The following is a 24,719-nucleotide window of genomic DNA, read 5'->3' as shown; positions in this document are numbered from 1 at the left end:
AAGGAAGAGCAGGTATGCAAAGAAAGATGCCAAAACTATTATACTTGTAAGGGGACCTTCTTTGGGAAAGAAGGTGCAGATACCCCCAACCAGGCTGAATCCCTCTTACACACACTCCCAGCACCACAGGAGTGAACTTATCATGTGTATTGTCATCTATTCAATGTGTGACTCCACCGCCAGGCTGTGGGCCCCACTCTGGAGGCGCTCATGTGGCCAGACTTGGAAAGCAGTTAAGAGCCTAAAGGAAGAAACCGCAGCATCGTCCAGAGGAGAAACAGCACAGACCACAAAGAGAGTCAAACATCCCAGTGCCCAAGTCAGGAATGCCAACTAGAGATCAGCCAAAGCAAAGATCCTGGTGGGGGACGTGGCAGTGGGCTGGGACCACCATCTCCTCTTCTGAGGAGCCGATGAAGGGAGTGGAGTGGGTGAGAGCCAGCATGCAACAGGAAGACAGGGACTAGAGAGTCAGAGTAACAGGGACGCAGCGGCTGCCCGCTTTGTAACCTGGCCAGCCTGGTCCCTTCTCAATGCAGTAGGATGTGGGCTGCCACAAGAATGCAGGCAATGCTAGTGCGTCAGAGTAGAGAGCTCAGCATTCCTCAGGACCCTGGGGAGGCCTACTCCTACCAGCAGATGTAACCACATTTAACCATGGAGTGAGGTTCCATCAAGCACATCCAGGGTGCCTGGGCACCTGGAGGAGGGAGGGAGGGAGGGAGAGAGGGGTTCCCTAGGCCAGCACAGGGATAAGGGGCAGGAAGAGTCACAAAGTGGAGTTGATTTTCAAGACTCCTCTGATTGACTCTTGAAAAACTGGATAGGAGCTGGGGACGGTGGCTCACGCCTGTAATCCCAGCACTTTGGGAGGCCGAGGCGGGTGGATCACAAGGTCAGGAGTTCAAGACCAGCCTGGCCAACATGGTGAAACCCCGTCTCTACTGAAAATACAAAAATTAGCTGGGTATGGTGGCATGTGCCTGTAATCCCAGCTACTCAGAGGCTGAGGCAGGAGAATTGCTTGAACCAGGACCCGGGAGGCAGAGGCAGCAGTGAGCCAAGATCGCACCATTGCACTCCAGCCTGGGCTACAGAGCAACACTCTGTCTCAAAAAAAAAGAAAAAGCAAAAGAAAAACTGGATAGGATGGGAAGGGAAGGAAAAACATATTGAGTGCTAGTTAGGCATTTCAAGGCATGCAAGGAAAGTTTCTTTCCAGGAAGAGGGGCTGCACAAAGATCAAGAGATGGGAAGAGTCCGGGCGCGGTGGTTCGTGCCTGAAATCCCAGCACTTTGGGAGACCAAGGTGGGTGGATGATTTGACGTCAAGAGTTCGAGACCAACCTGGACAACATGGTTGAAACCCCGCCTCTACTAAAAATACAAAAATTAGCCGGGAGTGGTGGCAGGTGCCTGTAGTCCCACCTACTTGGGAGGCTGAGGCAGGAGAATCACTTGAACCCAGGAGGCAGAGGTTGCAGTGAGCTGAGATCACACCACTGCACTCCAGCCTGGGTGACAAAGTAAGACTCCATTTCAAAAAAAAAAAAGAGAGACAGAGATGGGAAGACACAATGGAGAGGGGAAGATACAATGATGTCTGGTTTTCTTTCTTTTCTCAAAGATGCCCATTAAAGGTGCTGGAGGCCCTGGGCTGGGTTCCACAGGCTAGGAGGAATGTTTTATGTATTCCTGTTCCCCTGTTATTACAGAAAAACTCACTGTATATGAAGTGTTTCTACTTCCAGGAATTTACCACAGAGCTGTAACCTCAACATATATTCACAACGCTCAAAAAGAGAAAACCAAATGGGCAACCACTAGAGTTAGATTGGTTAAAATACTATATAGTCATCAAAAATCATGTTGTCAAAGATCAGTTAATGGCATGGAAAGAGCTACACCCCATATAAATGGAAAAAGCAGGTTACAAAACAACATGATTCCAATGTCATGAAAAAAGTATAAGGCATTTTTTAAAGTATGTAATGCTCAGAGTCTTTCTCTGTGTGGTAGGATTATGTGGGATAACCTTCGTCATCCTTGTTGTCTATTATGGACAATAAATATGTTTGACTTTTTAAAAATTAGATAAAAACACAACAAATGTTATTGAAATACACACACACAATTGAAAACAGGCCCACATGGGGTAAGCTCACCTTCTGCAGGATGGGGGTAGGGCAGATGTTGTCAAACAGGACTGAGTTGAAGATCCCATACACGCCCTCATCAAGGTGGTACACAACGGTCTTGGTGGTGGAACCATTTTCCTCTGCAGGAGAGGAGGGGTCAGGGCAGCACAAATAGCAATGTGAGGGGGTGGTAGTGGGGCTGGCACAACAGTGGGCTCAGCAAGAAAGCAAAATGACTGCCCATTCCTCAACCATGAGGTGGGGCCTACAACAAAAGCCATCAGCGGTCATCCTCCCAATGACATGGGTTCACTGCCATGTTGGGAACACTCACCCTTGCAGCCAAGCAACCTTGCCCAGGACGCACTCCCCTGCCTGCATCTGAGCCCCTAGATGCCCCAGCAAAGGCAGAAGTGCAGCCCACCCAAACTCAAGACCCCAAAAGGTTAAGCTACTTGCTCAGAGGCACGTGATAGGGCAGTGGATGAGCCAGAATGAGAAGCCAGGTCTCTTGGTTGGATCAGATGGGACAATCCCCCAGGTCTATAAAGGAAGCCAGAAGAATGCCACACACGAACACAGGACATTCTGCCTGGAGCCTACCGCCCTTCACATGAATTCTCTCTGGGGAGGAGCGCACGGTCCTGAGGCTCCCAGGGTCCCAGAGCAGAGGGCAAAGCCTCAAGATCAGAGTCCCTGACACCTGTCACTCACAGGCTGCTGTCCCTGACCTATCTGGAAGGGCAGGGAAGAGCACTGATGTTGGTGATGTGGGCCCAGAAGCTCTGAGTCAGCCTAACCTGAACTTGAATCCCAGCACTGCCCCTTATCAGCCATGTGACCTTGGGCTAATGACTCAGCCTTCCCCTGCCTATGTTGTCATCTGTAAAGTGGACTCAAACAAATGTAAGCTGTCACTAATTATTTTCATTATATTATGAGAAGCAGTAGGATGAGTAGGAGTCTGTACTTTGGAGAGGAGACAGACATGGGGTCAAATGCAGGCTCTTACTAGCTATTAAGCTGTTCACTTGTATTCTCTTTGGCTCTCAGTTTCCTCATCTGTAAAATGGGGTCAATAGAGTATCTATTCTCTCTAAGGTTGTTTTGCTCTCAATCTTCACAAAATATGAACACGCCTAGGAAAAAAGATACTAAATAAACGTCTTGGGGTGGGGTGACTTGATTGTAAGTTTCCCTAAAGCAAGAACCCATTCATTCTCCAGATTCCCCCATCCTCTGCCACTGGGTCTAAAACCAGACCCTGCTCAGCCAACCACTGTCTCCAGCTTCAGGGGAGAACAGGGCTCCACTGCCCACCTGGCACCTACCCTCTCTGCCAGGTTGATCCAGCAGAACCTCCTTCTTGGCAATGATGCTGACTGCCACAGTGAAGGCCGAGGTCACGTAGTAGCGCCCCAGCTCAGCAAGGATGTCCACACCACAGCCCTCTGGGAAGTACAGGTCCAAGGCTGAGTTGATCACAGAAGCAATCTGGTAGGAGGAGAATGGGGAGACAATTATGTGTTTGAAATGTGGGCTTTATGGCCAGGCGCAGTGGCTCATGCCTGTAATCCCTGCATTTTGGGAGGCCGAGGTAGGCGGATCAAGAGATCAGGAGATCGAGATCATCCTGGCTAATACAGTGAAACCCTAAACCCCGTCTCTACTAAAAAAAAATTAGCTGGGCATGTTGGCGCATGCCTGTAGTCCCAGTTACTCAGGAGGCTAAGGCAGGAGAATCGCTTGAACCCGGGAGGTGGCGGTTACAGCCACCATACTCCAGCCTGGGTGACACAGACTCCGTCTCAAAAAAAAAAAAGAAATGTGGGCTTTATGCTGAAGACTTGCTACAGATCCAAGTCTATTTCTTGAAAGCTGCTTTGATTTCCGGAAGAAGGATTTGGCACTGCTAAGGCTCCAGCTGGTAACTGTGGACAGCTGGCCAAGAAGGTAGGAGGGGGACAGAGCTGGGAAGAGAGCCTCATGCTTGTGTAAATCACCCTCCTTCATGGCCCCACGATGGGAAGGGGCACTCTTCATATCACACTTGGTCCTCAGATTCCAGAAGCCCTGATGTGGATCTTTCTTTCATAAATAACCAGTTTGTCAAATACAGCTGATCCTTGAACAACACAGGTGTGAACTGTGTGGGTCCACTTATGCATGGATTTTCTTCTGACTCTGCCACCCTGAGACAGCAGGACCAAGCCCTCCTCTTCCTCCTCCTCCTCCTCAGCTTACTCAACTCGAAGACAGTGAGGACAAAGACCTTTATGATGATCCACTTCCACTTAATAAATAGTAAATACATTTTCCATTCCTTATGATTTTCTTAATAATATTTTATTTCTGGTCAGGCATGGTGGCTCATGCCTATAATCTCCCTCCCTTTGGGAGGCTGAGGTGGGCAGATCACTTGAGGTCAGTTCGAGATCAGCCTGGCCAACATGGTGAAACCCTGTCTCTACTAAAAATACAAAAAATAGCTGACATGGTGGCTTGCACCTGTAATCCCAGCTACTTGGGAGGCTGAGGCAGGAGAATCGCTTGAACCCGGGAGGCGGAGGTTGCAGTGAGCCGAGATCATGCCACTGCACTCCTGCCTGGGTGATAGAGTGAGACCCTGTCTCAAAAAAAAAATATATATATATATACATTTTTTTTTTCTGTAGCTTACTTTATTGTAAGAATATAGTATGTAATACATATCACATAAAATATCTGTTAATTGGCTGTTTATGTTATCATTAAGGCTTCTTGTCAACAGTAGGAGATAGTAGCTAAGTTTTGGGGGAATCAAAAATTATATGCAGATTTTTGAGTGTGTAGGGGTCGCTGCTCCTAAGCTCTACGTTGTTCAAAGGTCAACTGTAATACACTTGATTACAGAAAATTCAGAAAATATGGAAGAGGAAAAAGAAGATAAAAATCACTCCTAATTCTATCACCTAGATGAATCTAATTATTGTTAACCTTTTGGAGTAGTGTCTTTAATTACTTTTTATACAAACACTATTTTTTATTATAACCACGATAGGTCTCTGTATGTTTTTAGAACCTGTTTTACTTAATAGACTGTGAATGACCTCCCTACATTAAGTAAATGTTTTCATCAAAAGAATGTACCATAATTTAACCAATCCTGAGCATTAGATGGACCAGGGAAGTCCATTGGACTTCTGTTATGAACAAAGCTAGAACTGTCATCTTTGAGGCAAATTCTTTGAGACTATCCCAAATTATTTCTGTAAAGTCAATTCCTAGATGTCGGTATTCCTGAACGAGGCGCCTTCCAAGAAGAGGCGACCTCTAGTGGTTGCAGTGGGAACTGCTAGGACACATTTTTCTTGGCTTCACCTCACAGTGGGTAAGGAAAAGGGAATGGAGGAGAATGGACAGGGAGCAGACCAAAGGTTGGTTTTCCTTTCCCTGCCTTCCCACCTGATTTCTCATCAGCCCACCTGAGGGTGAAGAGGCCTATCCCGCCCCTTAAAGAACCTTATGACTTATGTAAATGTGTCCTGGTTATGCCTCCAATTGGCTGGTGAAGTGCATGGCAGGCAGAACCAGGTTCTGCTTTGGGCTCGGAAAGTGATGTAACTTCTGTGAGCCTCAGCTTGTTCAGCTGTAGCACAGAGTTAATAAGTAATGAGATCGACCAGGTGGCTTTGGGTTTAGAAAGCGATGTAAGCTCTGTGAGCCTCGGCTTGCTCAGCTGTAGCACAGGGTTAATAAGCAGTGAGATCACCCAGGTAAGCACCAAGCACGGCATGCAGTGCATAGGACCCACGCACAGTGGTCTCCCTCCGATCATCTAATCCCTCCATATCCCCCTTTCCCACCATAGAGCCCAGCACGACACTCCCAGCTCCAGGGTTACCTCCTCAAATCTCACTTTGGCCCCTTCTGTGCCAGGGAAGCCGCCACCAAGGTCCAGAACGTGCATCTTGTGACCCAGCTCGGTGCCCATTTCAAACACGAGCCGGACATCTGCGATGGACTGAGCATAGGCCTGAGGGTCAGGACAGCCACTGCCAATGTGAAAACTGGGAAGAGAGGAAGAGCCTCGGCTGACATGCAGGGCTCCAAGTGCCACCACCTGAGCCCCAGCCAAGAGTGACGTTGGGCAGGCACATGAGACAGTATGCCCATTTTACAGATGCAGTGACTGAGGGCCTGCAATGTTAAATGGGTTGCCAAGGGCCATATGGCAAGGGAGGAGTGGACAGGAGGCTCGATCCAAGGTCTCCTGGCACTTGGTGCTCCTCCCATCCCTCCTTCTGGGATGAGAGCCAGGACCCCCAAGTCAACCAGATCTGGCTGTGCCTCCCAGTCAGCAGGGTGGCCTTGGCAGCTTACTCAGCTTTGTTTTAGTTTCCCCACCTATAATGCGGGGACAAGACCCACACCACACAAAGCTGAGAGATAATGTGCATGAAGCACTTAGCACAGCAGCTGGCACATCCTAAGTACAGAATAAACAAAGTCCTATATTAGGTAGTTCATTGTTCATTAGGTAGTTCATTATTACCCCTTCCATATCCCTGTAAGAAAAGAGGCACACAGCTGGGTGCAGTGGCTCACACCTGTAATCCCAGAACTTTTGGAGGCCAAGGCAAGAGGATTGCTTGAGCCCAGGAGTTTGAGACCAGCCTGAGCAATAGAGTGAGCCCCCATCTCTACAACAAATAAAAATTAGTCAGGTGTGGTAATGCATGCCTGTGGTCACAGCTAATTGGGAGGCTGAGGTGGGAGAGAGAATTGCTTGAGCCTAGGAGGTCAAGGCTGCAGAAACCCATGATCATGCCACTGCACTCCAGCCTGCCTAGGTGACAGAGTGAGACCCTATCTCAAAAAAAAAAAAAGAAAAGAAAAAGAAAAGAAAACGAGCCCCTCAAGAGTGCAGCTGCAAAACCTTTGTCCTACAGGCTGGTAAAACTCCCTCAAAGCCAGGTCCCTGGAAGGAACTTCCTAGGACAAGACCTTCTGGGGACCCTGGGGCTGGGGAAGGGACCATTCCAAACTTCCTTTTCAAACAGGAAATTCTCAAATGGCAGAATTCCAGGCCCAGGGACAGGCCCTGCTGGGAGGCCCTGGGGAAGGTCTCTTACAGAATTAATTCCTGGGAAAGAGGCAGGGAGCCTGGTGTGGCAGGGGATGGCAGGGGTTCCCAGTGCTCACCTCACACCCACCACCTCCACATGGCTCTTCTTCGCATTTTCAAGCAGGTGTCTGCAGGATTTCAGTGACACTCCAAACTTCAGGCTCAGGCGGCTCAGGGAGTGGGAGTCATCAGTAGCAATGCATAGAACCATCCTGATGAGACACGCAGTGCCCCTCTGCTGGACAAACCCTGTCACCCCGCCCCAGCCACATCTCTCAATCAAGGGCTATGAGCTACATGGCTCAGAGCCACCCAACCCCACAGGCTCCCTGACCCCTCCCTCTCCCTACACAGCCAATCAACCTTCAAGTCCTATCCAATCCATTCCTTAAATGTCCCTGGACCCATTCCTGTAGCCCCTGCCCTTGTCCAGACCTCACCAACTCTCCTGGGGCAGCTCCAGTCCCTCCAAATCAGTCTCCACACCAGTCAGAGCTTTCAAACTTGTCATGTATGAGAGGAACCATTTTTAAACAAAGCCTTAAGGAGGACCCATTAACACGATGGAAGCTGCTTTGGATGGACTAGAGTGGCCCATCACCTGCCCCCCAACCCTTCACCCAAAGGCCCCTCCTGGGAAGTCCAAGGGTGTCCAGTAATCATGTAAAAGGCACAGTCAGAGCAAAACGTCCAGCCCTGACCCCTTCGAAAGTCCATTTGCATCGGGTCTGCACCCCCGACCAGGATATCCTTCACCCCCTGCACATAGCATGCTGCAGCCACACTAAGTTTCTGCTTACTCTTAAATGCCCCATGCTGTTTCCAACCTTAGTGCGTTTGCTTATGCAGTTCACTTTTATGCCCTCTCCAAATTCTATTCATTCCTCAAGGCCCGCTTCAAATGCCACTTGCTTCTTGAAGCTTTCCTGACCACTCCCTCAACTCTCTCAAGCCTGTGACTTTGGCTTCCATAACACATGGGTCTCACTCTGCCTGGGGCTTTAACCAGTTATTTCTGCCTTTGTTCCAGCTAGACCCTAGCATCCTGGGTTCAGTCCAGGAGAACCTACCCCAACCTCCTGCAACTGTGACTGGGTCCAGGACAGGGTGACCTGCCCCAGCTCCACCCCCTCACCCCACCCCCACCCTCACTTCACAGCCCAGCCTTCCCACAGCCCAGCCTCCCCTCAGCCCAGCCTCGCCAGCCCAGCCTCCCCACAGCCCAGGCTCTCCACAGCCCAGCCTCCCCTCAGCCCAGCCTCCCCACAGCCCAGCCTCCCCACAGCCCAGCCTCCCCATGAGTGGTTCTCAGCTTACTTGGCACTGGGGTGGCTCTTTACCACCTTTGCCAGCTCCATCTCATTGTCAAAGCTCAGCAGCTGGATCCCATGCTTGGCAGCATATTTGATCTGTGCAATTTGCTTACAGGGGTTGGCGTAGATGATCTTACTGGCAGGGACTCCAATATGCTGGACCAACTCCATCTCTGCCTATGGGGCCCCAAAGGTGGTGGTAAGGAGGCACCAGAGCCTGCTGGCCCATGGAACCCAAGGAAGCACAGATGAGGGCAAAGTCATAGTTATGCATAGGGAGGCCCGTAACAGGTGGGCCTTGCTCTAAGACAACAGATACATAGAAATCAGGAGTTACAAGGATTCACCATTTTTGATAAGCAGGGCTGCCATGTACAGCCATGCAGGTGGTGCACTGCACAATCCTGGGGGATGGGGGGTCCCATTCAGAATGAATACAGAGTAGATTTGTATATTTATTACAACTTCCTGGCAGTAAAGCATCTCATTCTAAGAAAATCAGTATATTTATTATAACGATTAAGTGTCTTAAGGGTACGTTTTCTAATTTTCACAAAGGCATTATATGGACTCATGGTAGCCCTGACAACAGGCTTCTGACACATTTTTCTGACAAATTTAAATGTTTAAATATTACTGGAAAACAGTATGGAGGTTCCTCAAAAAAACCTAAAAATAGGACAGGGCACAGTGGCTCACGCCTGTAACCCCAACACTTTGAAAGGCCGAGGTGGGCAGATCACTAGAGGCCAGGAGCTTGAGACCAGTCTGGGAAACATGGTGAAACCCCATCTCTACTAAAAATACAAAAAATCAGCCAGGCATGGTAGTGCATGCCTGTAGTTCCAGCTACTCAGGAGGCTGAGGCAGGAGAATCACTTGAACCCAGCAGGTGGAGGCTGGAGTGAGCCGAGATTGCGCCACTGCACTCTAGCCTGGGTGACAGAGCCAGACTCCATCTCAAAAAATAGAACTACCAACTACTGTATGATCCAGCAATCCAGTACTGGTTATACATCCAAAGGAAAGGAAATCAATGTGTAGAGGAGATATCTGCACTCCCATGTTCAGTGCAGCATTATCCAAAATCGCCAAGATATGCAAGCCACCTAAGTGTCCATCACAGATGAACAGATAAAGAAAATGTGATCCACATACACAATGGAATATTATTCAACCTTAAAAACGCAGGAAATCCTGTCATTCACAGCAATATGGATGAGCCTGAAGGACATCATGTTAAGTGAAATAAGCCAGGCACAGAAAGACAAACATGCATGACCTCACTTATATGTGGAATCTAAAAATGTCAAACTCAGAGAAGCAGCCTAGAATGGTAGTTGGGGTCGATGGCGAAGGGGCAGTGGGAAGAAGTTGGTCAAAGGATACAAAGTTTTAGTCAGGAAAATTAAGCTCAAGAGATCTAATGCGCATCGTGGTGACTACAGTTAATAACAACATATGGTACACTTGGAAATTGCTAAGAGAATAGACCTTAGGGGTTCTCCCCACAAAAAAAAGGTAAGTATGTGAGTGAATGCCTAATTAGCTTGTTAACCATTCCACAACACGTACATATATCAAAACATCATGTTGTACACCATAAATATGTACAATTTTTATTTTTTATTTGTCAACTTAATAAATAATAAATATGTTGCTGGTGTATTAGAAAGTCCACCAGACCAAGGGTCTTTTGGACAGAGATCACCCCACTCCAAAGGCCTACTCTGTGCACAGCCCTGTGCTGAGTGTGCAGGGTGTGCTGGCTCAGCCCTGCTCCTCTTGGGGGCTCCTCCTCATCCCCTTTGCAGAACATGGGTGCACCTGACTGCTGCATTAATGATACGAACAAATGATGATGATGACGATGATGAAGATCATGATGATGATGACAGCAACTGTGTTCATTCAGCACCTGCCACAAGCAGGCCCTGAATTAGATGTTTTACATCGGGTGTTAGCATACTTTTTCTATAAAGAACCAGAGTAAATATTTTAGGCTTCGCGAGCCACACAGTCTCTGTCACAACTTCTCAACTGCCTTTGTAGCACCAGAACAGCCACAGCCAAAGCATAGTTGAATGAATGTGGCTGTGAGCCAATAAAACTTCATAAAATCAGGTGGGGGGCTGGATTTGGCCCTCTGTCCATAGTTTGCCAACCCCTACTTTGGATTCACCCTTTTATTCCGTCCTTGGAAAGAACCCATTCAGATGGGTATTAGCTCCAATCTACAGAGAAGGAAACTGATGCTCAGAAAGGCTATGCAGCAAATAGGTGGCAGAATGAATTTTCGAATTCAAGTCTGACTCTCCACGAATAAACAAGAGAAGAGAGAGCCAGTTTTGAAACATGGTGAGAGGCATAAGAGTCATTTTTAGCCATTCTCATTTTGTAATAAGAGTCTAATTTTAATTTAGCAACTTTTCAGCACTAGATATTTATAAGCACTATTTCATTTAATCCCAACGACTATGCTATGAAATATTTACTGGCTACATTTCATGGAGGACGAAATTGAGTTCAGTGAGGTCCACCTGTCTGTGGTGACACAGTCAATCAGTAGCAGAGTGGCACACAAAGGTCAAGCTCCAGAGCTGGGCTTGCTGCCACCACAGCTTGCTTCCCAGGGGCAGATGTGGCCCACCCCGAATCTGAGTGGATGTGGACCTGCGTTTTTGTTCCCTGCCTCACCACATGATGTGAGAGGAAGAAGCAGTGTTAGCACTTTGGGGACCTGTGATTGAGCTTTGATTATAATTCTTTAAATTTTTAAAAATATATATATGTTTTAAATAGAGACAGGGTCTCACTACGTCGCCCAGGCTGGGCAACTCCTGGGCTCAAGCAGTCCTCCTGCCTTGGCCTCCCAAAGTGCTGGGATTACAGGTGTGAGCCACGGCACTCAGCCTAATTATAAATATTTAAATAAGTGTTGTCATTCACTGTAGGCATATCCTGTGCCAGTCACTGCATTAAGTATTTTATATACATTCTCATTTAACCTTACTAATAATCTTATAAGGTAGGGAACAGAGGTTCAGGGAGGTTAAGTGATTTGTCCAAAGTCACACAGCTTTTAAGTGGCACAGATGGGATTCTAACTGTCAGCCCTTAGCACACCAGCTCTTAACCTCACTGCTAGAATGGGAAATGCAACCTCAATGCTGCACTGACGGGTATCTTTTGAGCATCTGTTGAGTTGCCAGGCTCTGTGATAGGTGTTAATAAAACAAGTGGTGACTAAAGCACAGAGGCTTTCTGAGACCATGGAGCTTTCAGGCTGGTGGGGAAGACAGGCATGGCAGTCCCAAATGAGCACCAAATAATGATGGAATTACAAGTGGTTAAGAGCTGGGAAGAAAAAGTACGTGCTGCAAGAGACCTGGGTGTGAGGGGCAAAGGACAACCTCAGGCTCAGATATTTAAACTGAGCCCTGCAGGAGGCCTCAGCCAAGCCAAGAGGGAAGGAAAGAATCTAAGAATGTTTCCAGTAGAGGAAGTGGCCTGTGCAGAGGTTCTGAGGCAAGCGGTGCTGAGCACTTCAGCCTGATCAAGGAACAGAGAATGCTGGAGTGGCTCGAGCAGAGCAAGTTAGCACAGTGAGGACAATGAGGTCAGAGGGAGGGGGGCAGAGCTGCCAAGGAAACGTGTTTTACCCTGTATATGATGGGAAAGAGTCTAAAGGGTTAGGAAGGGAAATGACATGGTCAGATTTGCATTTTAAATACAACATCTACAATGCCTATCTGGCTACCTGAGGGAGGGCCCAAGGGGATTCTGGAGGAATAGACTGTGATAGTCAGTGGCTATCACCATCGCCCTGGGGGAGATGACAGAGCCAGCTCCAGAAAGGCAGGGCTGGCAAGCTGGGTGACAGATTGCACGTGGTGATGAGGAGGAGGACGTCAGAGGGAACTCCCACACCCAGCAGACTGAGGGGGCCCTTCATGAAGGGGAAGGGGGACATCAGGAGCGCATTTGAACATGCCAGGTTCCAGGCTTCTCCTCGTATCAAGTCAACTGGATATATAGGTCTGAGCTGGGGATTAAAATGTGGGAAGCAGTGGCATATTGATGGTATTTAAAGCCATGGGAGGAGATAACCCTTCTTCTTCTGAGAAGAAGGAGGGTTTACAAGACAGGGAGGTCTAAGAATTCAGAAGAATGCTACCATTTAGAGAGTGGCAGAAGACGAGGAGAGATGGTGCCCAGGACCTGCAGAGGTGAGGATGGAGAACGTTTCCAGGGGATGAAGAACAATATGCAGATCAGAAAGCTATTCCTGTAAATGCAAATCTTGTCTCACAGCTTGTGTCTGGATGGGAAGGAGATGTCTCAGCTGTAAGAAGTGCCTGATGAGGTGGGGTCGAAGCCGTGTTCTCTTTCATCTTATACACTTCTGAAGCCTTTAAAAGTAGGACCATATGTTACTGTTGAGTCTTTTTTTTTTTTAAAGAACACCTTGCTAGCCAGGTGTGGTGGCTCACGCCTGTAGTCCCAGCACTTTGGGAGGCCGAGGCAGGTGGATCATGAGGTCAGGAGTTCAAGACCAGCCTGGCCAACATGGTAAAACCCCGTCTCTACTAAAGAAACAAAAAAGTAGCTGGGCGTGGTGGCGGGCACCTGTAATCCCAGCTGCTCAGGAGGCTGAGGCAGGAGAATTGCTTGAACCTGGGAGGCAGAGGTTGCAGTGAGCAAAGATCATGCCACTGCACTCCAGCCTAAGAGACAGAGCAAGACTCCATCTCAAAAAAAAAAAAAAAAATACTACATATCCACCAAAACCATGCTGGTGCTTATCTATGGAGACATAAAGCTGATGTCCTAGTTTATTTTGGGGTGAATGAATCAATGTGTTATTTGATATGTATTATTAGTTGACAATCCATGTTTAAAGTAAAGTGCTCACTGGATCCTGCGGATCACTGAGGATGTTGGTAAGAGAAAATTCTTTGGAGTAGTGAAAGTGGAGGCTGAGAAGCAATGGCTTAAGGAAGGAGTGCTGAAGGAAAGAAAAAATGGGGGCGGACAGGTGACTGCAGACAACTCGGTCGAGTTTGGTCACAAAAAGAGAGCAACGGATTGGGCTGGAAGAGGATGTGGTGTCCAGCAAAGCGTTTTTAAGATGGGAAGATACTGAGGGAGACAGAAAGAGAGGGCAAGGGATGGGGGCAGGGAAGATGACACAGTGGTCCTCGGGCAGGTGGCATAGGTAGACCAGAGTCCCTGAGCAAGCCGTGGCCCCGGCACCTGTCCAATGCGTGCCTGTCTGCACATCCAGCCCTAGCTCACGCCAGGCCCTTGGTCAGTGTCCACTAAGGCACAACGCTGTTAAGCATGGCCACCTGCTATGGCCGACCAGAAGAGGGCAGCCTTGGCCTTCCAAGAAAAGCTGTTAAGTCCAGGAGCCACCTCTCCAGAAGTGCACCAAAAGGTCTGCGTGATCCCATCGCAGGGACGGGGGCTCTCCTTGCCCCTGCAGTTGGCTGAGGACATCCATCGCTGGCTGAATCCCAGCTCAACTATCCTCTCCTTAGCGACCTTGGAAAAGACAGAGTCCAAGGCAACTCAGCAGGACTCAAGCTGCCACCACCCTGGTACGGAACCTCCATCTCTCATTTCCTTATACGTTAAACGTGTCCTCACCAGGCTACGGTCAGAATCCCCATTAAAAAAAAAATAATTACCTCACAGGGCTGTTGCGAGAGTAAAATGAGATCATGTACAGAAAACAGTTGGCAAAGTGCCTGACACAACAGACGCACTCAGCAAAGGGCAGATGCTTCTCCAGTCCCTGTTGTCATCAAGGTCTCCCTGAGCCTTAACACTCCACTCTGCCCTTTCTTCTAGAGAACTGAGCCCCTCTCCCTGGGGTTCCTGAAGCAGAAAACTCTAGGCAGTGGGGTTTGGTCCTGTTGTTCACCCTAGACCTCGGGAACTGAAAGGATCCTGCTCCTTCTCATCCCACGTGGAGGCCCAGGGCACTGTAGGAAGAAATGGGAAGTGTGGACGTCCTGGCTCTGCTACCCACAGATGGCTGACCCCACAGTTTCCTCAACTGTAGAGCAGCCGTCTCTCCCGCTGTGTGCCTCACAGAGCTTCATGGAAGACATGCACAAAACGAGGTGTGCAGAGCTTGAACTAAACCAAAGACAAGGCCGGGCGCGGTGGCTCAAGCCTGTAATCCCAGCACTTTGGGAGGCCGAGACGGGCGGATCACGAGGTCAGGAGATCGAGACCATCCTGGCTAACACGGTGAAACCCCGTCTCTACTAAAAAATACAAAAAACTAGCCGGGCGAGGTGGTGGGCGCCTGTAGTCCCAGCTACTCGGGAGGCTGAGGCAGGAGAATGGCGTAAACCCGGGAGGCGGAGCTTGCAGTGAGCTGAGATTCGGCCACTGCACTCCAGCCTGGGCGACAGAGTGAGACTCCGTCTCAAAAAAAAAAAAAAAAAAAAACACTAAACCAAAGACAAGGGGAAGCACCTCATCTACCATGAAAGGCGTTAACATTCGGTCCCTGATACAGGTTAACCTGCTCGTTCTAACCATCCCAGCCAAATGCACACCTCTCCCCAACCTGGAGTCGCTCCAGCCCTGTCATCCTGCCCAGGACTCCAGGAGTCCTTTCTAGAACTCTCCTCACAACATCCAGCCATATTAAGCAACCATTACTAACCACCAAGAAAATGGTGCTAAGGACACTATCACAAACCAGTGCCCACTGGACTTGCTCCCACCTCAGGGCCTCTGCGCTTGCTGTTCCTGCTGCCTGAAATGCCCTTTCCCTGGTTATCCACCTGGCTTGATCCGTTGGCTCTTTTGGGTCTGTATTCAAGTCTCAGTGAACCCTTCCCTGGTCAAACTATCTAAAAGTACAATCCTCTCTCCCAATATTCCTTACTTCCCCCCTTTCCTGCTTTCTCTCTACAGCATTTTCCATCTAAAATACTACATATTTTCATTATTTAATCTGTTTTTTTTTTTTGTAAACAAGCTCCATGAAGGAAGGGCTTTTGTTGTTTTATTTTGCTCACTGCCAAATCCCCACCTAGAATAGCACTTGGCCTCAGAGGAAATGCCCAATTAATATTTGCTGAATTAATAAATGAGATACTTTCAAAGCTCTACTTAGTTGAAACTTTATAGCTTAAAGGCTTTTATCTAGCAAGGACAGAATGGAAATAAACTAAGCATTCAACTCAAGGACAGCAGTCTATCAATTCTGTATTGCTAGCCCTGCCTAGCACAATGACTACCACATTATAGGAGTTCAGTGGATACTGAACGACAGTAGATAAGCAAAGTTAATCTAAAGTGGCCATGCGCTGTGGCTCACGCCTGTAAACCCAGCACTTTGGGAGGCCGAGGCGGGTGGATCACCTGAGGTCAGGAGTTTGAGATCAGCCTGGCCAACATGCTGAAAGCCTGTCTCTACTGAAAATACCAAAAAATTAGCCGTGTGTGGTGGTGCATGCCTGTAATCCCAGCTACTTGGGAGGCTGAGGGCAGGAGAATTGCTTGAACTCGGGAGGTGAAGGTTGCAGTGAGCCAAGATGGCACCACTGCACTCCAGCCTGGGTGACAGCAAGACTCCGTCTCAAAAAATGAAAAAAATAAATCTAAAGAGAGCAGGAGGGAATGAAGACAACGGCAGAAATCAAATTAGAAAGACAGAATTGGTGGCAACAACAAAACTACAAGGACTAGTTAAGAAAATGCACCATCACACATTATTATGATTATAAAAGGAAAAAGAAAAGAAACCAACAATATGGAGATATGTTGGTTTTGTTTTAATTAGAAGAACATCATGTATAGCTCTGTGCCAAACAAATTTGCAAATCTCCATTAAAAAGATGAGCTTTCTACCAGGGACGCAGAAGATTCCAATCTGGAACTTCAAGGCTGACAAATTCCGTGCTCGTTTCTCCCTCCCTCATCCCTTGAGACCCCTCCTGAGTGGGTGGTCTTCCCAGAGGGCAAGGACCAACTGCAGGTACCTCTTGCTCCCCAGAGCCCACCTGCACTAGCCTGGCCATGTGTGTGTTGAGTGGGCATGGAGGGTCAGTGCACCGTGGGAGTGGGGCTCACCTTGTTGGCACAGCTGAAGCCCAGCCCCAGCTGGGCCAGAACCTTCAGCACACCTGGGCTGCTGTTGCACTTGACAGCGTAAAAGGGCCGGACTCGTGGCAGGCACTTCAGAAAGCAAAAGTGCTTCCTCACTATGGCACCCAGGTCAGCCACGAAGAAGGCAGCGACCTCGTCCTGAATGACAAGAAGTGGATGAATATGAGACCCCATCCAGCTCCCACCCTGTGCATGCCATCCATGATCCTTCCAAGTACCTGACCCAGGTTCAGTTCTGGCCACAGAGCTACCCTGCTGTAAAGTGTTCTGGGCCTCCCCAAGCCTACACGACAGAAGGTAAACTCCTCAGTCTGGCATTCAAGGCTCTGTGATCTAGCCCCAACCCCTCCCCTCAATGCGGCTAAAACTCCAGCTGTAGGTTGGATCATTTTCCCACGTTCAAACCTTTGTTCCCACCATGACCTCTGCAGAATACCATTCCCACTCCTGTGTCTGGCAAAATCCTTAAAGTTTCACTCAAATGCCACCTTCCCCAAACCAATAAGGCAACTCTGCTTTTAGATGCTCCCACAGCATTTGCACGTGCTTCCAAGGTATCAGAACTGCATATGCATCCGTCCATTCTAGAAAAGGGTAAATTCCGTAAAGGCAGAAGCTGTGACCTACAGCTCATTGCCTTCCAAACACAGGTGTTCGATGAAGCCTTAAGCTCATCCCACTGACACTGCAACCGATGCCTATGGACAACTGTTCATTGCAGATGTGCTAAAGGCCAAATATGTATCAGGCTGTGGGTGAGACCACATTACTTAAATGTGGAAGGGACCCTTCCAGAGTTCCTTCCCTGAGACTCAGTTTCCCTTTCATGCAACACTTTTTTACTCATGCCCAGTTGGTGCCAAACATTATGCTAAGAGACAGAGATGACCAAACAGTACTGTTGCTCTGAAGGAGCTTGGGTCTGGAAGAAAAGGAACCCCTTAAGTACTTACGAGTCCACTCAGTAGATGTTAGATGGCAGTTTCTACAAGGTGCAGTGCGGGGGCATGGAGAAAGAAAATACAAAATCTGCCTGGGGCAATCAGGAAAAGGCAACACTGATGAGAAGCAAGGAATGACTAGAAAGGGCTAAAGAGGGGAAAGGCTGAGAGAAGGATGCTACAGGCAGAAGGAATAGCCTGGGCAAAGGCATGGTAATAGGGCACACGGCATCATTGGGAAACGCAAAATTAGTCATTCAGCTCGAAGGAGCGTAATATATACTGTGGGGAAAACTGGGAGTGGGGAAAACTGGGAATGGGGCTATGGAGGCAGGGAAGCTCTGACTTGATCCTGTAGGCAGTGGGGAAATGCCAAATTCTGATATTGAACAGGACTATGATACATTTGGAGGGGGTGGCATGAGACAGGGAGGAGATCAGGGGGCCTTTGGAGAGAGGAAGACTAAGCTAGAAAATGAGGTTCCACATAAGCACATTGGAGGGTTATTTAAGGAGGCAGAATTCACAGGGCTTGGTAATGCCTAGATGTGGGCGGTGAGGGAAGAGGGGGCAGCAGGACAGGAATCGCCGGTTTCTGACCTTGGAGGACTAGGTAGAAAGGCAACATAGGAGGGGAGGTTTGGGGGCAAGGACCAAGAATTGGGGATAAATTGAGCCCCTCTCTTGCAAATAGCAAGGATTGCCTACCAAATAAGTGAAAGGATAAGATGAGGGCCCTAGGGACCCTTCCTGAGAAGGCAGCTGATCTGTACAGGGGACGGGGACCCACCCCCATTCCCAGCCCCTCACCGTGGTGGCCTCTGAGGCCCCCAGAGTGAGTTCCTTCAGCAGGTCTCGGGTACTGAAGCCCTCCTCCACCATCACAAAGTCCGATTCACTCAGGTAGCCAGCCATGCCTTGCAGGAGGAGCTGACGGGCTGGATGGAGCCGCTGCTGCAGCCGCCGCCTTAGAAAGTATGCAACACACTGCGGGGCGGGGGGAGATGAAGGGAACGGCTGGGGGGCCAGCTCCGCTGCCCCACTCGCCTCCCCAGGCCAGGGAACCCAATCCCGTCACAACCCGCCCCCAGCACAAGCCCGGGGTTCATTAGGCAAGGGTGGAGACAATAAAGAATCCCGGATTTCAAACGGAGACAAGACACTGTATGTCCCCACCAGTAAAATGGATGAATTGTTTTGGAGAGCCTTCTCAGTTCTGAAATTCTGGATTTCAGGAAACAGTGAAAGAGAGATGGAACAGAAAATCTGAGAAACTTGGGTGGGGAAGTTTCCAGGGCGCCCCCAGTCTTGACCACGCCCACCCAGAGGGTAGCCGGTGGCCACGCCAAGGAGTCTCAGCCTGAGAGTAAGAGCTTAAGTTCGAGTCCGCTCTCTACTGCTTGACCTCGGGTACCCTCTGACCCTCTTCGGAGCCTCACTTTCCCCAACTGTAAATGGGGGCTGGACTGATACTGACATGCTAGAATTCTAGGCGTGCCTGGGGACGCCACGTGGTGGGTGGGGGCCGCAAGCTCCTGGGACTGAACGGAAGGCCAAGGTTTTTTCTGTCCAAGTGACTCCTACCGCGTGCAGTGACTCCTACCGAGTGCAGGGCCGAGGTCCCCCCATCCCCCAGGGCCCCTTACCAAGCTCCGTCCTCCTTCGCGGGGGCCAGAGCCAGGCGCGCTGCTAGGGGGGGTCGCCGGTGACCTCGGAACTTGTGCAACACCCCGAGGAGGAGTGGCAGTTGCGGAGCCGAGGCCCCTGCTGACAGGAGGCAGAAGGGGCCGGGGGGCAGGTCAGCACCAGAGCGGAGGGCGTCCGCTCCCCGAGGCTCCCCAGGCCACTTTCCGCACTCGCCTTAAAACGCATTTACACGGCTTCGGCCCATAAGTCTCCCCAGCGAGTGAATCGGCTCCTCGGCGCCTCCGCTCTCTCGCTCCCCCCGGGATCGGGTCCCGCGGCCTGCGCCCTGCCCACCCAGCAGCCGCCGACCCCCACGCCCAGCCTTCCGCCCGCAGCGCGCTTATATAACCCCAGCCAGGCCCCGCCCATGGCGCCGAGGCCCTGCCTCCGCTTGGCCGTAGCCCTGGCAACCGGGTGCCGCCATCCCATTGGTCGATTCCGACATAAAGCACTCAGCTCTGCCCGCCCGTGCCGCAGTCTTCTCCCTCGGAGACCTGGCGGTGACTAACCCACGCTGGGAAATCGGAACTACAGGGCGCAGCCACACGGGTGGGACACTTAGACCCTGCATCTTAGGTCTTAAAGAGTGAGCGGGACCGGGAAGCCTTTTCTGCGTCTGCCTCAACTTACTTCGTGGTACCGCTCTTGTCTGCCGCAGGAACTGCTCACTCATCTCTCGAAACCCGGTTCAAATGACATGTCCTTGTATTACTTTTGTAATAAAATTCTTTTTATTTAATTATCTCTTCCAGGCATCTTCCCGACTCCAACTCAAAAGGCATCTAAAATGTCTTCAGAGAACCTTTTTGTGACTTTCCCAGTTCAAGGCAATCCCTCCCTTTATCACATCCTCTGAACCCGGCAAACTCTTACTCGCCTCTCAAGAGAAATGTGTCTCCTTCTTCAAGAAGCTTTCCCGGACTTCCTCAACTCAAAGCATTTATTTTATACCGACAAGTTGCTGCTCACCCATCAAAGTCCTGTATAATGTCACCTCTGTTGAACCTTCCATGACCTGCCTGGCCCCAAGGAACACAGCACTTAGTCTGTCTGGACCCCTCACTCATTTAGTTCTTGTTACCCATAGTGTGAGATTCGTGTTGCTATTTTACACTTCTTGGTTGGTTACACTTTGCACCTAGTTTGTGATTTCCCAAGGGCAAGGACTGAATACCCTACTCAAGTGCCTGGAGCATGGCATAGACAAGAGTGCTGAAGAAGATTCAATAGCTGTGTTACTCAAAAGCTGACTCAAAAGTTCATCTGGAAAAGTAAGCATACAAGAAGAGTCAAGACATTCTTGGAAAATTAAAAAAAGGGCTTCCTTTATCATATCAAAAATTTTAAAATAATGCTGTAGTCCTTTTTTTTTTTTTTGAGATGGAATTTCACTCTTTTTGCCCAGGCTGGAGTGCAATGGTGCGATCTCAGCTCACTGCAAACTCTGCCTCCTGGGTTCGACCGGTTCTCCTGCCTCAGCCTCCCAAGTAACTGGGATTATAGGCGCATGCCACCAAACCCAGCTAATTTTGTATTTTTAATAGAGACGGGGTTTCACCATGTTGGCCAGGGTGGTCTTGAACTCCTGACCTCCAGTAATCTACCCGTCTCGGCCTCCCAAAGTGCTGGGATTATAGGCGTGAGCCACCGCGCCTGGCCAAAACTACAGTCTTTAAAACAGTATGGTGCTGGAGCAGGAAGAGACAGTGGTAAAACAACAGAGTCTACAGCAGTCCCGTATACATTGGAGATTGGTACACAATGAAGGCAGCATTTCAAATCAATGAAGCCAAAGGGGTTTTGGTCTACCGTGTCTTCATGTCCCCTGCTAGGCTATGGGCTTTTTTTTTTTTCTCTTTTGAGACAAGGTTTGGCTGTGTCACCCAGGCTGGAGTGCAGTTACATGACCTCAGCTCACTGAAACCTCCACCTCTCAGGCTCAAGTGATCCTTCAACCTCAGCCTCCCAAGTAGCTGGGACTACAGGTGCATGCCACCATGCCATGCTGATTTTTGTATTTTTTGTAGAGACAGGGTTTCGCCATGTTGCCCAGGTTGGTTTCAAACTCCTGAGCTCTAGCAATCTGCCTGCCTCAGCCTCCCAAAGTGCTGGGATTACAGGTGTGAGCCACTGTGCCCAGTGAGCTGTAGACTTTCTTTTTAATCAGTGGCACTTCTTGTCCTGCCTTAGCGTCTCCCTAGGACACTGCACAACCTAGTTAGAACATGCTCAGTACACCGATGGTGCAGGGCAGGGACCAGAGGCAGGGAGAGCCATTTTCTGCTGCCTACCCAGCTGGGACATATAATGGCTGGGTGTCCTTGGCTGAGTCACCCTAATTGGATCTGGGTCACTTCTGCCTGGCTTGATTTCCCCCTGTGAACTGAGAGGTTTCAGATTGATTTCTCTGGGCCCTTCTGCCTGGAACCTTCTTGTTTTCTATGCATAGGAGCAGCATTTCAGGAGGCAGCTTTATAGGACAGTCATTTGTAGGCCCTTTCTTTGAGATTAGTAGTCATTTGCAACACAGTATGAGAACAAGTATCTACCAATCAGGAAGGGTAGATTAGGATGGCCATGGCAGAAACCTTTAAAGATTAGACTGAGAGGAGAGGAGCACCCGAATAACTTTGGCTCTACTTTTAGTTTAATCATTCTTTGAGCTGGCTGCATTTGAATGTTATGGTCTGGGTCTGCCCTACCGGCTTTTTTCATCACCTAGTAGGCACATAATAGGTACATTCAATATGTTTACTGAATGAATCAATAGAGGTAAGAAGAAACGAACCAGAATCCAGTCTGTCCATTTGGAGTCTATCAAGGGTAAGTAATCAGAGCAGAAAAATCTGCACCCTGGACTGAGTACAGATAGGCTGTGGCTTTTTCTTTTTTCCCTGATTGTTATGTGATGTCACTGAAACTCCATGACAACCCTATGTCATAGGAGCCACATTTGTTCTGATTTTACAAATGAGGAATATAAAGCTCAGAAAAGTTCAGTAACTTGCTCAGGATCACACAGCAAGTAAGGGTAAAGACTAGATTTAAATACAAGCCAATCCTGACCTTTAACCTTTATGCTTGACTGCCCGTCAGTGGCTGAGAATTCTGGCCCCAGCTCAGCAAAAGTTACACACTCATCCTGCCAACTTCCAACCCAAAGGCCGGTAGCTTCTCTTCTGCTTGTCTCTCATGCTACCTCTGTCTTAGCATCTATGATTGCTGTGCTGAGCCTTCAAGAACATGGAGCAGAAGCAGGATAAAAATCTTCTGATCTCCAGTCAGAATCATGTTAGCCAAGTCAATCTATCCTTCATAAACCAAGAGTAATCATAGTCACAAACGTTGCAATAATAAAAATGCCTTATTAGCACATAAAACTGGAGAGTTTGAAAAATACTTTCCTGTTCATCATTTTATTCAGGCTTCCCAAAATTCCACCAGTTTTAATTTCTTAGGGATGCCATAACAAAGTACCAAAAACGAGTAGCTTAAAATAACAGAAATGTACTGTCTCCAGTTATGGAAGCTAGGAGTCTGGAGTCAGGGAGTTGGCAGGGCCATGCTCTCTCTGATGGCTCTAGGAGAGAATCTTTCCTTGCTTCGTCTAGCCTGTGGTGTTAGCTGGCAATCCTTGGCATTCCTTGGCTCGTAATGCATCACTCCAGTCACATGGCCGTCTTCTCCCTGTGTGTCTTCATATGATCTTCCCTCTATATGTGTTTGTCTCTGGGTCCAAATTTCCCCTTTTAATAAGGATGTTTATCATATGGGATTAGGGTCCACCGTAATGACCCCATTTTAATTTGATTACCTCTGCAAAGTCCTGTTTCCAAATAAGGTCACAATCTGTGGCACTGGGGGTTAGGACTTAAAAATAACTTTTTACAAGGATGCAATTCAACCCATAACACCACCAAACACTTCTTTTTATACAGTTGACCAAAATATAGATCCATGATGACACCTAGTTGCAAGGGAGGTGGGAAGACATAGTCTTTAGTTGGGTACATTGCTGTTCCTCCTACCCCACCAATAAAATCAAAATACTAATGAAGACAAGGAGAGTAGATATTTTGTGATAACTAGTAGGGAAGATTATTTCTCCCTTTTAAAGATCAGCATATCACAGGGTGCGACAGCTCATGCCTATAATTCCAGCACTTTGGGGGGCTGAGGCAGGTGGATCACTTGAGGTCAGGAGTTCAAGACCAGCCTGGCCAACATAGTGAAACCCCATCTCTACTAAAAATACAAAAAATTAGCCGGGCATGGTGGTGGGCACCTGTAATCCCAGGTAGTGGGGAGGCTGAGGTGGGAGAATCACTTGAACCCAGGAGGTGGAGGTTGCAGGGAGCCAAGATTGCACCACTGCACTCCAGTCTGGGCAACAGAGCAAGACTCCATCTCTAAAATAAATAAATAAATAAATAAAGATCAGTGTATCAGTTGCGATGGTTTTAATGTGTCTCTCAGAAAGCTTGGGTTGTAATTTAACACCCAATGCAACAGTGTTGGGAGGTGGGGCCTAATGGGAGATGTTTAGGTCATGAGGGCTCCACCACCATAAATGGATTAATGCCAATTATAAAAGGGCTCCAGGCTGTGAGTTCAACCTCTTGCTCTCTCTTGCCCTCTCCACCACCTTCCACCATGAAATTATGCAGCAAGAAGACCTCCACTAGTTGCAGCTCCTCAGTCTTGGACTTCCCAGCCTCTAGAACCATCAGCCAATTTTCTGTTCATTATAACTTATGCAGACTCAGGTATTCTGTTTCAGCAGCACAAAATGGACTAAGACACCAGTTCAGAGTGATTATGGAATTTATTCCACAGGGAGAAGTAGACAGAGAAGTAAACAAACATTATTTGAACACCTATTGTGTGACAGACATCATACTGAATGTGTACAAACACATAACTGCATTTAATCTTTAGATAAGCCTTTAAGACAGGCATGATTAGCCCCATTTTACAAGTGATAAAATTGGGATTAAATCCTTTGTCTAAGGTTACCCAGCTAGTGAGTATCAGAGTGGAAAGTTCACTCTGGTCTATCTGACTATGCCAGTGAGATGGGCTCTGAGAATAAGGCATGAAGCTCAGAACAAGGAATGCCAACACCAGGCCAAGAGCAAACAGCAGAAGACCTGAGCAGTGGCTGGAACCCAGGTTCAGACACCAGATAAATTGGCAGAACAGGCACCAACCCAAAGTCACCACTGCAAACTCTTTGAAGGCACCAGTGAAATGGAAATCCTGAAGTAACTAGAAACCCGAAATAGGAAAGCAGCCTTTGCAAGGTCAGAGCTACTTGCAAATTAAGGATAGAAATGAATCATAACAGTGGCCACCATCTATTGTGCATCTACTATGCTCTAGGCACTAACAGCTAAGA

At 48.6% G+C, this 24,719-nt stretch overlaps 1 protein-coding gene across 3 annotated transcripts in view; it reads right to left on the bottom strand.

The window, feature by feature from the left end:
• Positions 1-19,678, bottom strand: part of AZIN2 (antizyme inhibitor 2) — a 55,260-nt gene extending 35,582 nt beyond the window's left edge. Inside the window, exons 1-10 of one of the 3 annotated variants that reach the window (XM_011974096.1) lie at positions 19,496-19,678; positions 19,282-19,402; positions 18,958-19,170; positions 18,446-18,622; positions 16,659-16,832; positions 8,563-8,735; positions 7,323-7,457; positions 6,022-6,187; positions 3,470-3,632; positions 2,166-2,278 (exon numbers count right to left, since the gene is read on the bottom strand). In XM_011974096.1, coding sequence (XP_011829486.1) covers positions 2,166-2,278; positions 3,470-3,632; positions 6,022-6,187; positions 7,323-7,457; positions 8,563-8,735; positions 16,659-16,832; positions 18,446-18,550 — 1,029 coding nt within the window. In that variant the 5' untranslated portion in view covers positions 18,551-18,622; positions 18,958-19,170; positions 19,282-19,402; positions 19,496-19,678. The remainder of the gene's footprint in view (positions 1-2,165; positions 2,279-3,469; positions 3,633-6,021; positions 6,188-7,322; positions 7,458-8,562; positions 8,736-16,658; positions 16,833-18,445; positions 18,623-18,957; positions 19,171-19,281; positions 19,403-19,495) is intronic. The other 2 variants (XM_011974094.1, XM_011974093.1) reach the window with 2 other exon arrangements.
• Positions 19,679-24,719: the final 5,041 nt, after the last annotated feature.

The sequence above is a fragment of the Mandrillus leucophaeus genome, unplaced genomic scaffold (assembly GCF_000951045.1).
Source record: "Mandrillus leucophaeus isolate KB7577 unplaced genomic scaffold, Mleu.le_1.0 Scaffold141, whole genome shotgun sequence".
Lineage (NCBI taxonomy): Eukaryota > Metazoa > Chordata > Mammalia > Primates > Cercopithecidae > Mandrillus > Mandrillus leucophaeus.
Note: the sequence above shows the minus strand (reverse complement) of the source record. Positions and strands in the feature narration are given on the sequence as shown.